The 18,083-nt window shown below is 36.0% G+C and overlaps 1 protein-coding gene across 1 annotated transcript in view; it reads right to left on the reverse strand.

Annotated features, from left to right (window-relative positions):
• LOC124366903 overlaps positions 1-18,083 on the reverse strand; it is a 77,777-nt gene that overhangs the window by 23,313 nt on the left and 36,381 nt on the right. Inside the window, exons 8-15 of the mRNA XM_046823502.1 lie at positions 17,261-17,440; positions 15,785-16,045; positions 14,789-15,089; positions 13,211-13,401; positions 11,631-11,794; positions 10,301-10,448; positions 8,673-8,805; positions 1,261-1,353 (exon numbers count right to left, since the gene is read on the reverse strand). Coding sequence (XP_046679458.1) covers positions 1,261-1,353; positions 8,673-8,805; positions 10,301-10,448; positions 11,631-11,794; positions 13,211-13,401; positions 14,789-15,089; positions 15,785-16,045; positions 17,261-17,440 — 1,471 coding nt within the window. The remainder of the gene's footprint in view (positions 1-1,260; positions 1,354-8,672; positions 8,806-10,300; positions 10,449-11,630; positions 11,795-13,210; positions 13,402-14,788; positions 15,090-15,784; positions 16,046-17,260; positions 17,441-18,083) is intronic.

Consider the following 18,083-nt stretch of genomic DNA (forward strand, 5'->3'; position numbering starts at 1 on the left):
AACCTTATTTTAGTCGTAAAGATATGGAGATGTCTCGCTCTAAAGATATAATCCCAACGCAAGCAAATTTTTTTTAAAGATTTTGTTTGATACGATGTTTATAGGCAATATTACCATAGATATAGGCCTAGTAAAATATTGAAAAATTTACTGAAAAAAAAACTATTTGGCAAATAGGCTAATTAATTTATTGTGGCAACGATATTTCTCAACAATGGAAGGTTATAAATGAAATTACAGGAAGAAGAAGGAATCAATATGTAGATAAGATTACGCTGGGTAGCTGGGAGACGGTTGTAGATAAAAAGCCGGTCGCAGAGCTTATCAATAATTATCTTATCAGTAGTCAAACAGTTGTTACCGACACCGCTGCCCGGCCCTACCTGCACGCACTTTTTTCGATCCTGGTGGATTATTTTCGTACTTATCGGACTCACCCTCATTCTTCCTATTGCAGGTGACGGATGAGGAAATAAATAAAATTCTCATCAGGTTTTGACAACTTTTCAACGTTATTAATAATAAATATTGCTCATCTGATATTTTGAATTTTTTATTAACTTAAGTTTTAATACTGGCAAATTTTACTCATATGCTTAAATATAGTTTTCAAAGTTACTTTTAAGTTGGTTGTTTACTCAGCCTGAAACTAGTTGGATGAGTGTTGTTAAAGGGATGTTTTGTTTACCATTGTACTTTTATTTTTATAAACAGTTAGTTTAGAGACATTGATAATAAGTTATACTGTTTCTTTAATAGCAGTATTGTTAGTTAAAGATAAGTATCAAGTATTAGACGTTTACTATGTAATTTTGTTTTATTGTCTTGTAGAAGCTTTGGAGTTCGGCACAAGTGATGGAATGGACTCGCCTGGTTTACACAATTTGTAAACGTAACCAAGGTAGATTTCGTTAGAGTAATAATATATTCAAATTGTAAAATATTGGAAGGAATAAATCATTTATTCATATTTTTACATGTCATTCAGAAAACAAATATCTGAGCTACTGTTATAATGATATTTTGTACTTCATCGTTCAAATATTCAAAAGTATACACTTTACATTAAAAAAACTAAAAAAGATTTTGGATCCGAATGAACTGTATTTTTTAAATGATAAATCACCCAAAACAGTACGATCAAAAACATACAAGGACGTAAAAATGCATGAGTATTAATATTGTTCTTATGGGGTAAACCTGAAGGTCGTTTCACCACGACTTTGAATTTCCCCAGCGGCGGTAGACAAACATACTCACAGTCTGCGAGGTATTGGCTGTCCTCTGGACCGAACACCGGGAATGGAGCGCAGGAAGTTGTAGACTTCGAAACGACCGCCTTTTCCCTGAGACCTGACAGGAACACAACAGCTGATCAGAGCTTAATCATCTGTCCGGGAGGCACAGTGTACACACATAGCACAGAGAAGTAAGAGAGAAAGGAACATTAACGTTGATTTAGTGGTGGTAAATAAATCCAGCAACTTTTATGAAAAGAAAACACAAGAAACAAAGTGCTTAGAAGAAGAAATAATAACTGCTGTGCACAAAGGTTAACCGCTGAATATGTGCATATAGCAATGAATTGATAAAAAGTATTAGAGGAAGCAAAAACCCAATTCAAGTGATTATTGTTATGAAAAATAAAAGTCACTTCTTAGAATAATTTTACACACAAGTTCAAAGTAGCCAATCTGCTTTATTTTGGTAAAATTCTCTATGAACTATCATAATTACATAATAACACACAAAATTAGTTTTTTTCAACCTTTCATAAAATATTCCACTATGCGAATAGTTCACATTACGTGTATAACTAATGTGATTGTGATTATATTACAACTACAGTCCAGTCCGTGCTCCTTTACGGGGCTGAGGTGTGGGCAGACGCACTAAATATTGAACTTTATCGGATACGGATCGCCCGGGTACAGCGTCAAACGGCGCTCTGGATATGTTCCGCCTACCGTACAGTGTCTGAGCCTGCCGTCCTGGTTATTGCTGGAGTCATTCCCGTCAAGCAGAGGAGAGGAAGGCAATTTATCAGCGACAAGGCGAAATCGGCAAGGACACTGCAAGGACTGAGGAGCGCTCTCGTACGCGTGCTCGGTCAGATCATTGAAAGAACCAATTAACAATTAAAAATTAATTTAGTAAGTTATTTTATCTTGATGCAATCAATTTATTTATTTTAGTTAAAATCATCAGTTTTGCTTTTAACATTAAAAATATAATGTAAAAAACTAATTGCATTGTTTTTCGTTCTATGTACCATGACAAATCATCACTAATATTTTTTAATATCATTAATATTGTGCAGTAAAATCAATTTTAATGGTTCAAAGGCTTTGTAAGTAAAATACAATAGCTTTCAACGGGTTGTCGTCCATAATAAGTTCAGATTTTAAACAGTTTTCCTCTATGTCTAGCAGATCACTCAGATCAAAAAGAACTACGAGAACTGAAGAATGTTAAACTGGCTGGCGACTCTCAGCTCACGGGTCGCGACGCGATGGTTCGTTCAATCAGGAGTCGGCTCACCAAACGACCCGGCTTATTTCATCACATTATCTGACAAATTTCAGATCATTTCGTGACCGAGATCAGTGAGCCGGATTGCTCATGATCTGCACTTCACTACCATGGAAGCCTCGACTGAGGATCTGAATCAGACGAACCGCCCAGCGCGCCTGACGAACGAGAAGTATGTCGGTGAGTTGGTATAGTTCCACAAAAGCTCCTTTTGTTCTGTCACTACAGTTGACCTTTCCCGGTAATCTGGATGTAATTTAAATTCTTGAATAAGACTAGTTTCAGTACTATCTCGAGGGATGTTTTACGTTCGTCGGCATCAGCACGAGGTGCTACCGGAACTGCTGATGGACGGAAGCATGTCTGTTAACCGACCGTATTATTTCTATAACACGATCGCAATTCTTTAAGAGTTTTCCAATAGAGCACTCTAATATTTTTTTTATCGGAATTAACGAGGGCACCCGTGGTTTTATTTCCTTATCTTATCGGTTACTTTGAGTTGCTTGCCATCCTTTATCTAGAAACAAAAAAAACCTTTCATTTTGTGAATAATGTCATCAACTCAGGTAAGAGAAGCTACTTTTATATCAGTGTGTTTTTATAGAATACTGTTCAAGAAATACGGTCGTATAATAAAAACCACTCCTATATGAAATTCCGGTGTTAGATGGAAAAACATCTTTGATACTTTTTAATAGCAGTCTGATAATATTGTTTTCCTTAAACATCGTACGAAATATAATATGCAAATATAACTGTTTAAAACAAATGAAATGTGCTACTACAATCAAACAGACAATCAAACGCACCACGAAAACATTTTTTCACCTTTTGAAAATGGGTTAAAACAAAAGGTTTTATGGTTTATTAATAAGATCAAAATGTTGAGGAAACGGCCAAATTCACCTTCGTTTTTGCTATTTTGGCTACTAATTAACATTAGTGGGCAAATTATGATTTTTGATTAACACAACACCGTGAAATGTTTTATTTAAACAAAATTGGATATTTATTCAAGATCCCAAATGCACAGTGTTCATAAGAAACCTAGAGCTAAATAATTATAAATAACCACGTATACTAGTCTTTTTAATTGGTAAATTTAAAGGAATTGGATGTAACAATAATAATGGCTGTTTGAGAGTTCTTTACAACATACCTCGTTTTATTACATAACATTTGTAATTTACTCCAAAAATGATCATTCTAATCCTAAATTTAATAAATATAACAAAATTAAAGCCCAAAATATGAAAAATGTCCGGTTTTTTGTGCCCCCTTGGCAGTTTGGGCAACATCTGCTTCTCTCTTCTCAAAAGAAGTATACTTTTTTATTCATTAATTACCTTTTTTATATTTTTAACCCTTTTATGACCATAAAATGATCTGTCGCCCGCGCACAATTAGGCGGGAAAGGCAAGGGGGCAATCTATCGCTCGCAATGGGCCGCTTAAAATGCCAAAGAAATCATGTGGTAAATATATTAATATTTACTTGAATAAATTGTATTTTATAAAAACGCTATAAAATACACATTTTCGGCCTGGGGTTACTCAATATACCAAATTTGCATTCCGCAGATAAATAAAAATTACTACCAAAAATTAGGAAAAATCAATGTTGATCCTTAAAGGGTTAATACAATGTAATATACTGATAAGGTATTCTGACGGCACCCGTAAGCAACAAAGTAAATAAAATTGCTTTACTGGTAGTATATTCTCATTAATATGGTCAACAATATTTCTTAGATAGGAAAAAACCCAATATGCATATTCTAAATCTCAATAAACACAAAGTTGTGTATGAAATGTAATTTTTTGTCCTTAGATGTCTGTGTTATGAATCGATTTTGATTGAATGGGGGGGGGGGTTATTAAGAGTTTAAATTGGTGTCCAATTCGTTATTGGTTTTATTTAAAACAAAATTGTACAGAAAAACGTGTGTAAACATTGAACGATAACACTCTGCTGCATAAGAGTGAAGCGAAAACCACACACGAAAATTCACACCTGTTGTAACTTTGACTTACTTTTAGAAACAGCACACCAATCATTTTGGCCTCGAAGATAACTTTCAACTCTCAAACTGGAGTGGTCAAATACATTCCCTTTTAAGTTGTAATCGCCACTGAAATGTTGTTGCTCAAAAATCAAAATTGTGTGGAAAATTTTGTCATCCGACTCAAATTTTCAACTATACTGTATATTTTGTTTTTTAAGATCTGTTTCTCCATTTCTTTTCTCAATCGGACAAAGCGGCTCAAGGTATAGGTTTCCAATTGGTATTTTGAAAGTTGTCCAACATATTCTGGAATGAAAATAGGCCAAGTGGGGCATTCTTATATTCTGTTGGTGGATTAAGGAATGCATTCACGCTTACAATCAGACTTAAAAATTGTGCTGGTTATAATTGAAAGAGATAGATTTACCTGCGGCTACATTTAATTTATCATGAAAAATGTCTTTGGAATACCGTACGACATTTACAATAAATTTTACATGTTGTGTACAAAACATATGTTAAAGATGACAATATAATGTGTTTGAAGCATATGTGATCGTCGTAGACTGCAACAAGTAAAGGGCCTGTCTCGATCCATAGTAAATGGCCTCAAGTAAAGGGTTCCAGTTCTACCAACCGACATCCTTAGTAAATAAAATTGTAGTATGAATTTAGGTGACAGTAAAAATGTTTTCCTCAATCAGCGCGCTTAATAAATAGCCCACAGGGAAAATAAAATAAAATATTTCAAACACTTTACGAGTGATTATATAAATTTATAATTGAAATTTTGTGACCATGTTAATAGAAAAATGTCATTATGTACTGTATATAAATGGAATGTCAATCCCAGTCATATTTTCTGTAAATAATGAATATACTTGGTTTGGTATGTTATTGACGATGGAAAGATCGTTAAGGGAACAGGACTTTTCCAAAACTTTACCATCGTTCAGTGATACAAAAAACAGTAACACTACGTTTCGAGATCTGCAATCTGATCTCTACGTCAGGTGAATGACTAACCTAACTATAACCTCAGTTCCCTGTGGTTGGCCGGTGAGTGCAGACCTATTGTGACCTGTATTTTCTAGTTCGATTTGAATATAATTATTGTTTTGCCTTTCTTAAGTGCATGTTAGTATTTACGGATATGACACAAAACATATTTTTTAAGATTCCCGACTTACGCGTTTCACAACTTTAATGTATTTATTTTAACCTAGGTTGAAGTTATGTGTTAGGTTAATTACTCACCTGAGGAAGAGATCAGATTGCAGATCTCGAAACGTAGTATTAAATTTTTTTGTATCACTGAACGATGTCAAATGTCCAAATAATCCTGTTTCCTTCTATTGTACTCGTATGTACGTATAAATATCCTCATCTTCAGAAGTTCCCTTCGACTAATGTTACAAAGATTCCATGTTTAGTATTTCCCCCCTTTTTCTGTCTTACGGAAGGCATTTTAATGTGTAATGTCCTTGGGCTTCTCATGACCGTGTTCTTTGTTGGGTCGCAAATAATTTGAAAGCAATTTCAAACTTTTCATATTTTGTACTTTTATAAATTGTATGTACAATTAGCTCAATTACTTTTGTTCCTATTGCTTAACATTTTAACAAGGTAATGTGACTCAATTAATCCCTTGTTATATTTATTTTGTTATTTCGTAATTAAGTAATTAGAATATACATTCCTATAAGGTTAAAAATAATTTTAAAACTTACATTATTGAAACTGTAATGACCCTTCTTATTTGCTTACCTTAATCTTATGCGTTTATTATTTGAAGCACTTAACTCCATGTTTGTTTTGAAAATATACACTATGATTATATAAGCTACTTTCCAAAATGTATATGTTTACTGTTTTCCACATAAAAAAATTTCTTCGCCAAAATAAAGCCTTGCTATTAAGAGACATTTTAATAAATAGACGATGTATAGAAACTGGTTAATATGGCTTAAATATGTGGCTCAATATTACCTTGTTAGCAGAAGCTGCCAACATTTTGTTAATCAAACGCCATCTTTTTTGTCGACATAAATTTATATCCTCATTGTTTTTAATGTTTCCCTTATTACAATTGAGTAGTATGGAATGTTTGTTTAAAAAATCAACAGTACTTGAAAAACGGACCATATCGGAACAAATCATAAAACCAACCACGCCATAGAATTTTACAAAAGAGAAATGTTTGCATATATTATATAATATTATCCAAAACTAGTAATAGAAACAATACGGAAAAAATGTATTTTCAACGAAGACAGCATTAGAGTATACAAATTTGGGCAGCTTGTACTAACTCATATTGATTCCTGATTTGTTAACTACAGCCAATCGCGCCAATCAATTGTTTATAAAGTTCCCCAATGGCAGATTTCTTCTTATTTAATATTTGAAAAGAAAAATGGGAGATTTTATATAAAATTACAAAGGTTTTAGGAATTTTACATTTTATTCCAAATATTTAATACCACACAACAAACACTTTGGCCCTAAGTATTTGCACTGACATTATTATGCCTAAGTAAATAATATGAGATGAGACAAACCTTAAATTTGTAATAATATAAAATGTTTAATTGATTTTATTATAGTTCACACTGACCACTTATTTCTTTCTTGTTAAGAAATTCATAATCGCTTTTGATAGGTTTAAAGCCTCCACTTTTGCTGTGCTCTTTTCTAATTCAACTATGTTTGAGACGGCTCTTGAGAACTCTCGAAAAGTAGCAAGTTCTGTGATTCCCAGCGTTTGTCTGTTGCTCAAATGGAATTCATCTTTACCCTCTAAAGATTCTACCAGCAGACCTCTGACACGGCAGAGTTGCTGTAAGTCGAGAAGATCAGTGCCAAGATGAGGGAGTTTGAGCACTGCATGGAATTTCATTCCGTTACCAACGAGCTGCGGATCAGTTGCTAAATATCCCAGAAATTCATCACGTTCAAATTCAAAATTTTCCTCCAGATGATGGACAAGTTTGGATAATCTCTTGAAGATAACTCCAATTCTACCTTTTGCATCTTCTCCCAACGAGCATTTTATTTTTATATGTTCTTGCACATTTATCCAACAGGCTGCACTTATCTCTGGCCAGATGTGTACCCCTCTCCCGTTAGGCCAGTGTTTCTCCTTTTTACTCTTCCTGAAAAGATCAGGTTCAAGAAGATTTTGAACTTCAAGTTGTTTGTAAATTTCATTTTCTGGTTCTAAGATCTCATTTAGTGTGCAATTAACGCCATTTGTGTCTTCCAAATTGGTGTCTTCATGCAAGGAAGAAAAGTCTTCAAAATCGTTAGAAGAATAGAATTGAGATAAAACAGTTGAAATTGCGGCCTCAGTGTCTTCGAGATTTTTCAGCGTGAAAGTCCTGGGGAAGTTCAGATCTTTTAAATTTCTCGAGCATTCGACTGAACACGATTGAAGAATTTTGCCAGAAGGATCAATACTTCGCGATTCAAAGGTATCATCAATTTCTTCTGACCAAAAGACTGATTTTGGGTGTGGTTCTGGGGGTCCAAATGGATCCAAACCATTCAAAGCTCTTATCGTTGGCGTGACAAGGTCTTGGAACACAACGAAGCTCTCATAGTCTGGTAGGACTATGGGAGATTCTGTTGAGGAATTCGATTTCTCAAAGATCTGTTTCATTCCAGGTCGGATCAAATCCAATAGAGAGTGGTCGGATCTAGTCAGTAGTGACTTGTATCGGCTGAACACATCCTCAGTCAAGAACTGTCTCAGGAGGGAGGATTCTGATAAGTCATTGAAAGGGTCTTGTATCAACTTGAAGCATCTCTCCAACGTATTTAGCTTTTCAACGTCGTCATTTTCTCGACGAGCAGAAACTGTGTCATCGGCTGAAATATCCAATTTCAATAAAACTAATAAAGTTTTAAATATATATGTATGCCTGTTAAATAGCTTAATAATGTGTCTAAGAACATTACGTAATGAGTTCTCATAAAGATTTGTGGCTTTTCCAGAGCACACAACGACATTTGTTTTGATCTTTATTTGAAAATGAATACTGCTATTTTTATTTAAAACAATATGTTCTATAACAATTTATGATATGAAAAGATTGTCATGCGTACATTACATAGAATGTTGCTAGCATACCTTTATCGGAGAGGTCTCCATCTTCTAAATTTTGTCCAAGACTTCCAACCTCTTGGCCCTCAAACTCTGCCAGAAGTTGTTCGTATGTCACATTATCTTGATGATTCAGATAGTCATCTGCAGTTTTGCCTTCCTGATAAAAATGTAAAGTTAGTAATAGGTTTTAGTTCACCATTCTTATTCTAGTCAAGAACTTGGCAGCTACCTGGTCAGCTATATGTTTCTTTTGTTATATTTTGCAACTTCTGGTGTTAAATAAAATTAAAAGAAAAACATCTTTATTGCAGAGGTAAAATTGTAAGAAGTTAGTTTTGGTCCAGTTATAATTTAAAAGGTATATTAAGTTAAATATGTAAAAAGCTCGTTATTCTGTCTTAAATACATACATATATACAGAGTGCCCCAGAACTCTCTACCAAATATTGACAGGTAATATTCCTGGACTAACCAAAATATCATTTTATAACTTTCTAAAACTCAATAATTACCCTAATAGCCACCATTTTGGTTTTTTACTTAACAGTTTTTAATTTGAGCATAGACTTTTTCAATGAGATGAAATTAGGAGTATATCTTCATAACTTAAAGGTATAATTAGAGAAGTTCTATTTTTTAGAAGCTTTATTTTCAAAATTGCGGCTTTCTAAAATATTTAAACGTCAATATCTTAAAAATGATACATGATATTTATTACACTTTAGTTAGACATTCTATTGCATATCCAACGATACCAAGTTTAAGAAAATCAGTTGTTAAATAAGGGAGATAATGCGCTATAAAAAAGTACTAAACAATATCCACTGTAATTATGTGGCAGCACTGTTTCTGAGCCACACCAATCAGCTGTTTTAATTTTAGCTGTTCTAACCAGCTGATTATAACATAACATTGATGAACTGTGATTACAATATGCTTAGTAATTGCAGTATTTAGGTTTCTTTTGATTAAAACATACGAAAATAAAAATGTTTATAATCTAAAAATAATTTAAATAAGGATGCTAATAAATTCTTAAGATTTTATTTAAGAAAGTACTAATTCTAATTTCGGACTAAGTCTACTATCACGGATCAAGATGTGCAATAAAACTGGATCTAGGAATATTGAACATGGATCGTTGAATATTGGACTGAAACTGCTCATCCAGCACCATCAGATTGTCTATGAATAAGGGTAAGTTTGATGAGTAAGGTGTAGTATAGATAAAATCAACTGTCCTGTCATGATAATAGTTTAGGCATGTAGACCTAACTGATAAAAACAAGATCTGTATGATGACAGATATTGAGTAGATCGAGGCCAGTCCTCTTTAATGCAGTTTTTTCATCAACTTATGATACCTGTACCTGGCTTAATGTCAATCAAAAGTTAGTATACGTTTAGAAGTTATGAGGAATTCGAATTTGTTCAAACGTCTTTATCTAAAAGTTTACGAATTTAATTTTCCTATCTCAATGAAGTTGGGTTGGCACTACTGTTCCTTTCTGGGTCATTTGAGACTGTCATGTTTCTAGATCCTTTGATCACAAGTTCTCTTCTGTCCAACAAAACACATCCGGAATCGTAAATTGATTATGTTCACTCTTCAAACGATCTCAGAAGCATCAGTATCAACTAAGTTTACTTACTAAGTCCCTCAGGTTCTTGTCAGCGCCCAGAGCCTCCAGGAGTCCGAAGTAATGGCCATTATCGGGGAGTGTAGCAGCGTAGTGAAGCGGTGAGCGGCCCTTGGCATCCTGGGCCTGTAGGGTCTCGGGGAAACGACTGCCCAGGAACCTTGTAAATCGATGAAACATTAACAATGATTGATATCTCATCGATTATCCTAGATGATGTGGTACTTTTGGTATTATCCGAAGGCCACAATTCTAAAAATCAGGATCTAAAAACAACTACCTTATTAGAAAGAACAGCCTTCACTTGAGTTTCTGTGAAAATGACTTGTCATTATGACGGTTGGTTCTTGTTTTCTGCCTCCCAAGAGGAAGCGATGTTGGCGTCAAAAGGAGGCCACTCCGTCCCTTTTTACTATTTTGTTATTATTTGGTTATTTTACCATATAAGTAGGTATAGGTTAGGTTAACATAAATATTCTAATATTAGTAACAAAATTAAAGGTTTAGGAGCGCTCACGTGATCTGAGCTTGAATTTGGGTACCATCTCGAGGGGTGTTTTCTTTTATCGACAGCAGCGCCCCTATTAATGGCAAAGGGCATTTCCGTTCGGTACTTTCCCTACCTCCCCATCTACTATTTTATATTTGGCTATATAAGTAAGTTTAGATTAGGTTATCATAAATATGCAATATAGTAGTACCAAAGTTAAGGTAACATCTAAGAACGCTCACGTGGTCTGAGCTTGAAGTTGGGGAAGTATCTCGAGGAATGTTTTTCTTTTTTTTTGCCAGCAGTGTCCCTTAGGTGAACATTAAGTCAGAGGCATCTCCGATCGGTAATTTCCCCACCTCAGATTAGCTTCCAAATCGTCCAACTTTTCCGACGTCAGATAACATTGGACGAAAAAAGAAAAACGTTCCTCGAGATAGTACCTAAATTCAATCTCAGATAACGCAAGCTCTTATTAAGCACTGGTATTCATAATACATACAAATGTATGATTGTGTACCTACTTATACAGAATAGTAAATAGGGACAGAGTGACCTCCTTCTCGCCGATATCGCTTCCTCTTGGGAGGCAGAAAACAAGAACCAATCGTCATAATGACATGTATTTCCATAGTAAGTCAAACAAAGTGTGTTCTTTCTAATAATGTAGATTTTTAGTTCCCCGGTAAGAAAATCCCTTCCAAAATAGTGGTCTCCGGGTAGTACAAAAGTGCCCATGATGCTTTTCAATTTTATAGCAGTGAGAGTTCATGTGCTGTACCATATATATGAACATTTCGAAGTATACTATCTTGAATGTCTTGATACAACTCAGTGTAATATTAAGCCTACCTCACGACAGCTGTTCTACCGTACAGAACTGCCACATGCAGTGGTGTGAGACGTAAAGAAGATCCGCTCTCTCGGGCAACAGAGAACTTCCGCCGATCCAATGCCGACTGGAGCTCTCGCAGATTTCCTTGCCTGGCAGCAGTGTGCACCTTCTCGATCTTTTTCTGCAAGGAACAACATACTTTACTAAATTATCTTATTCAGAGTCCTCGCAGATTACCTTGTCTCGCAGCAGTGTGCACCTTCTCGATCTTTTTCTGCAAGAAAACAACTGACTTTACTAAATGATCTGTTCCACCCATTATGGGTTGAATCTTCTTGGGCTAAGTTTAATTTGAGAATTTAGGTTATACATTTATCTTGTCCTTTAATCCTCAATATTAAATCGTTTATTTGTAATCTACAACAAACATTGCATAGCAAGTGTAATTTATCATATCTGAAATTTTAAAAATCATACTGCATTAACACCATATTTCTACCTTTTTCGGAAGACATCCTTCGCCAACCTTTAGCATTGGAGTCAGTTTTCTCATTGCGTGTTCTCCAAGCAATAAATTAATGTACCTCATCCAAACTATTGTTCAACTGAATTGCGTCCAATATATTTCTTTTTATTTATAAAAGACTTAAATTAGTTTCTGTTCCTTTATCAAATCACTTTTCAATATTGTACCATTTCCTTAGTTGTTCTTGATGAAAATACAAATCGTTCCCAAACACGCGTTTAAAGTTAATGTTAAGAAGAATATAAACGGATTTTGATGAAAAATACATTCATTTAGTGATCGAACGCACTTAATGTAATGCGTTCCAATCGTAATCCTAATAATAATATAAATGCGAAAGTGCCTTTGTTTGTGTGTTGTGTTTTCCCGCGTAAACCATTCAACCGAATGTACTGAAATGTTTACATGGACATTCATACGGTCCCAGGGATAAATAGACCTATTCTTATTCCGAAAATCCCTCCGGGCTACATCCTACTGATCTTTAAAGTAGCGAAAAATCACATTTTGGTTTCTAAAGTTGTGTAATATTAATTCATAGAACATGTCCTAAACATAAGAATTGGAATTTAACTCCGAAGACTGCCTTTGAAGCAGCAGTTGATGCAAACTATGCTTGATGAAATTTCTCTGGACTGTTCTTTTAAACTAATGTAGGCTACTAGATACCAGCTCTAAATGTTCTAAAAAATTTACTATAAATTTAAACACTGATATAAAACCCTTCATAGTTCTCTTTTGATATAAGTAGGCTTCTTTGATCTGAGTTATGTATTTTCTTGATCGGGAAATAAAACAAAATCAACTATTGAAGAGAAAAATTCTAAGAACGAAGTAAATTGCAATGACCATAATTATAACCTTTTTGACGTATATTCTCGATCTTGGCAACAAGAAAAACTCAAAATTGGCGTCCGAAATATAATCCACTCGAACCAGCAGTGGTCATAAACGTGCAACGCCTACTAACTTGCGTGTAAAGCGAGGATAACTGCTAGTATTTGACATAAAGTAATACATTTGAACGTTTTCAACAAAAGCTTCAATGAAAATTGCAGAATATCAGCTGACCTGATAAATGGGAATGTTGTTAATGAACATCTGGACGTCAGGATTACCACTGCGATGTTTCGCCAAGGCCTCTCCTTCCCCCGACAGAACCAGTGCTGCCAACTGCTCAATATTGCCACTCGCTACTACCCTCCGCACTCTGTCTTCCTCATCCATCACCGCCTCTGGGCTAATCCTATCTACATGTCCATCTACGAAAAAAAAACTACATTGAACAAAAAGAGAATTTAATTTTCTCCGACAGCCAAACTAGGAACAATAACGTTACAGACAATCTATATATTTACAAACTCATGGATGGTATAGTTACTCTTTCTAAAAATATTAAAGGATTTGAATCATAGATTGAAAACCCTTCCAGAGATTCTACTAACCAACGAGAACTACTTCTACAATGCAAATTGCCTACACAATCAATACCTAAATTGCTTTATGTACATTGCACTGTGAGCTATGTACACTTTGTGCGTTTCCAAAGATAACCTCACAACTCACGGCTGTGACGTAAACGATGTGGTATCTTATCTCCAGTGTCCCCATTTTTAGTTTGATTCTCCCCCATAGAAGAAGATCTGGCCAGTGCAGATAGCCTTCTCCACTTTTTCTGAACTGGTCTATAAACTGTAAACCTTCTTTCAGATTTGTTCTGGCTTGGAACACTTTCTTGAACAACTGCAGTTGACCTGCTGTTTCCGGAGCTGCTAGAGCTATTGTCTTGAAATTTTGTTTCAAAGTTTGGTGTTGAAAGTCTAGATTTGTTGTTGAAGTCTTGGGTTTTTGGGGGTGTCTTCGATGCTGTATTTAAATTTTGTGGAAGTTTTGGATCACTTGACTTCTTAGGAACATTTTTTATTTCATCATTTACAAAAGTAACTGTCTTATTCGTTTCCTTAACAGGTTTGCTACCACTAACGTTTTTCTTTTCTGAGACTTTTGGAATAGATTTCTTGCCGTATTCCCTTTCCATTTCGATGAATTTCTTAGTTTCTTCTATTCTCTCTTTTAGTGTCCCCAGTGCAGTTTCACCCATGGTCATTACAGCCTTACTATTTATTTTGTCACTTAGTATTTTGTTTTGCAACGATTTACTATTCTTTTTGGTGTCCTTTCCTTGTTTAATTACATTATTAGTTTTTTCTGTCACTCCCTTCAGTACGTTATCAATTTTACTATTAGTTTGATCATTTTTCTCTTTTAATTCTTTTGATACGGTTTCTTTGATATTATCTGTCAACACACCTGCGTCTCTTTTAACTTTATTTTGTTCATTTTCTAAGAATTGTTTTGTCTTTGCAATATCTTCTTTAAAGGTTTTGTCGATATTATATATCATTTTGTTTATATTGTCTTCAACCTCTTGAACTGCTTTTCCCGTGTTCTTAAAATCCTTCTTAGTTTTATTGACTACTCGTGACAATGCTCTATTTTTTCCATTCGTTAGTGTCTTTCCAATATTCTTCACTGCCTTATTTACAACGGTCTCACTACCATCTTTTATCTCTTTAAAATTCCTTTTTAATCCTTTATTAACATCAGCTTTGCTTACATTTAATACTTGTAATCCATCTTTTACCATACCTGAAACATCCTTTTCACCATCTTCTGCTCTGCCGTTCCCTTCTTCAGGGATAGTATTTGGTGGATCCCCAAGTTTAGTTTGATCACCGATTCCACCTTCATTCAAGTTGGGTTCATTGGTTAGCTCGTATTCAGGGTCCACTTCAGCGTACTCTGCCTCATAGTGTCCCTCCAGCTCATCAGTGTCCGCGTTATATCCTTTCTCCTTTTCCTCATCTCCTTCCTCTTCTTCTACGCCTTCGTCAGCATCTAAATCATATGTTCCTGGCCGAGGAATTTCCTCCTTTCCATCAGCTGGTATCTGCAGAAAAATAAAAAGGTCTCAGTTATGATTCATTGGATTACTAAATCCACCTATACAGTTGAACGTCTAATTAATTATAGATGAACCGCTTTGAAAGCGACCAGTTATGTGAACAGTGCGGTGTGTGTGTGTGTGTGTGTGTGTGTGTGTGTGTGTGTGTGTGTGTGTGTGTGAGAGAGAGAGAGAGAGAGAGAGAGAGATGTGGAGAGGGAGAAGAATCGCGAACACACTTCCCCCTCCACATTCATTACCATCCACTTCTCAGTCGCCACTTTGCCACTCGTAGGGTATGTATTACATAACAGCTGCTTTGCAAACCCGGTAATAATAACAAAAGCTGTTAGCAATAAACATTTGTTAAAATACTTCTTAATAATACTAACATATTACATTATGCAATGGACTATTCTTAACATAAATAATAGTATTTAAAATAATAATATTTGTTATTCCATAACAACGAGACATAAAACATAAAAACATAGCGTGATGTTCCAAAACATCAACGCAGGGAAGCTAAGCACTCGGTTCCCACTGAGTCTTATACAGGAAATAGATCGAACAGTGAAAGAGGGCGTGGCGGTAGGCGTGGTCGAGCTCCTGCTCCTCCCTCCCCCTATGCGCAAGAAATCTTCGCGCAGGTCGCTTTCAAAGCGGCTCATCTATAATTAGTACAAATTGATACAACTTACCTCTGTGATTTGTGGACTCTGCTTGTCTGATAAGTCCTCCTGTCCCATATCCTCGAAGGCACTGTCGCCATTGTTGCTGAGAGCTGGTGGAGGTGGGGGTAGCCTCGCTCTTCCAGCCCTCTCACCATCTCCCCACAATTGACTCCAGTCCCAAGATGGAGGTAAGTTGTTGCCTGCCCGTGGGGCATCAGGGATCACATTTAGAAGGTTCTGGTCGATTTCCTTCGGGTTCCGGACGTAATGACTAGGAGACTTGCCTTTCTGCGGAATATAAAAATATATTATCTTTTTTCAGCAAAAAAAGGTATATGAATCTTTTCTCGACATTAAGCACTAGATTTTATTTGAAAATATCTCCTGGGCGTATAAGAGGGTGTTGTGAGAAATCCCATTGAAAGCAAATTCCAACTATTCTGAATACTATGGGTATTGTAATATTCTCATCTCAGGTACACTTCAAAATCGTTTTATATGCAACTTTAAAGTCCGATTGATCCGTCCTCAAGGGTCACTGGCCTGCGTGAAGATCGTATCTAACAGAATAAGGGGAAAGTCGATACAGTACAAGGTTTTTTTTGTTCTCTTAGGACAAGAAGCTTATAAATTGCACTTAGTCCTGTAAGAACCATTGCGCTGCTTCCGGAGTGACAGGATATTCAGGATGGGTAAGGTTAGGGAGTAGGGGCCGCCTCCTATCGAGATCCATGAGGAAGAATTAGGGCACTACATCTCAAAGTCATGTCCCCATGGAAGAAGGGGAGGCCAGCTCTGAACCAGCCTCTCTAGTCAAAATAGCCAGGGGGTGGCATACCCTTGGTGAGATTACCAAGAACCTCTGAGGTTAGGGAACAACCCCCACCAACTCCAACAGTCATCTCCCACAGTAGACTAGACCTATCGAATTGCCCATGAACCCCAGAATCTCGACATATGCGGTTAGTGATGTGCTGCTCGTGGACATCCATAAGGTTACCCAGATTGAAGTGACCCATCGGTTTTTGCTGTACCCAGTGGTGGGTTCAACTGAAGGGTATAAACCAGCCAGAAGTGATCCCTGCTGGGTGTCACAATGATTTGGTCACAGACAGGATTTGAACCCGTGCTATCTCTAACTCAGACTCAAAGTCCAACGTTAGAGTCGGCACTCCCATACTAAGCATTTATCTATAATCCAAATCCACTGATTCCATATCTCTGGATATTTGTGTAGAGTTATTTAATAATTTTGCTTACTACTTACGTATTACAAATGTTTTTTTTTATATTCGACTCAATAATTCTTATGATTTTTGTATGTTGTAGCAGAGTACATAGTAATTACATGTAATATCTCGTAACCTTGGACTGCACGGCCATCGGCATTCCAAAATGCAAATTTAATGCTATCACCAAATAATTGAGATTGAAAAGTGTGCTACCCTCTTGAATAAAGGTCTTTTTTACAAACTATCTCTATGTTTATTAGTCACTAATTACCTTATCCAGAATATTCTCTTCAGCCCCATATTCTAAGAGGGTGTCGTAAGAGGTTCCACTTCCCTTGGCTGCCGCCGCGTAATGAAGAGCAGTCCTGCCCTCTCGATCTGTCCTGGACAAAGCCTCAGGGCAGGAGGACAGAATGGCCCTTATCACCTCCTCGTGGCCCAACCCTGCTGCCTGCAGAAACATTTTGAAAATTAAAAATATGGTTATGAGCCTATAAAGTGGAATTATTCAGTGTTCTTTTCTAAGCTTTGAACAACGAAGGAAAATCTTGCGCTTTAGGAACGTCTATTAGAGTAGCTCAAGTTTGTTTGACAATTTTTTGATCCTTTCTACAAAAAATTTCAAGGTAGGTTTAGATTGTCCTCTTTAATGGCAAAGGACAAATATAATTTAATTAAAACAAACGTTAAGTCCTGCAATAAACCCATTTTCATGTTTCTTATTTGATTTGGATAATTTAAATGGACGGTTGAAGGGGCGGGGTAATCAATTTTCACTCTGTACTATGTATTTAAATCAGGATGAATTTAAATATAAAATCAAAATTAAGATAAAATCATAAAATTGGTGGGAATGTTTGAAAAGTATTGGTAACAAATAGTTGACGAGAATACCCTACAGTAAAGTAAAGATGTCTTTTACCAGGCGAAGTAAAGGCTAAGAAGCTCTATCTAACACAACATGGGGACCAACGGCATAGAGGTGACTTCCGAACCACCACCAATGGCCGGACAGGCGGGCTGCTTGCAAGGACAAGATCGCTCAGCGGTCACCGATCCAAGCAGCAGCCACACTCGACGTTGTTTGATCCGGT

The sequence above is a fragment of the Homalodisca vitripennis genome, chromosome 7 (genome assembly GCF_021130785.1).
Source record: "Homalodisca vitripennis isolate AUS2020 chromosome 7, UT_GWSS_2.1, whole genome shotgun sequence".
Classification (NCBI taxonomy): Eukaryota; Metazoa; Arthropoda; class Insecta; order Hemiptera; family Cicadellidae; genus Homalodisca; species Homalodisca vitripennis.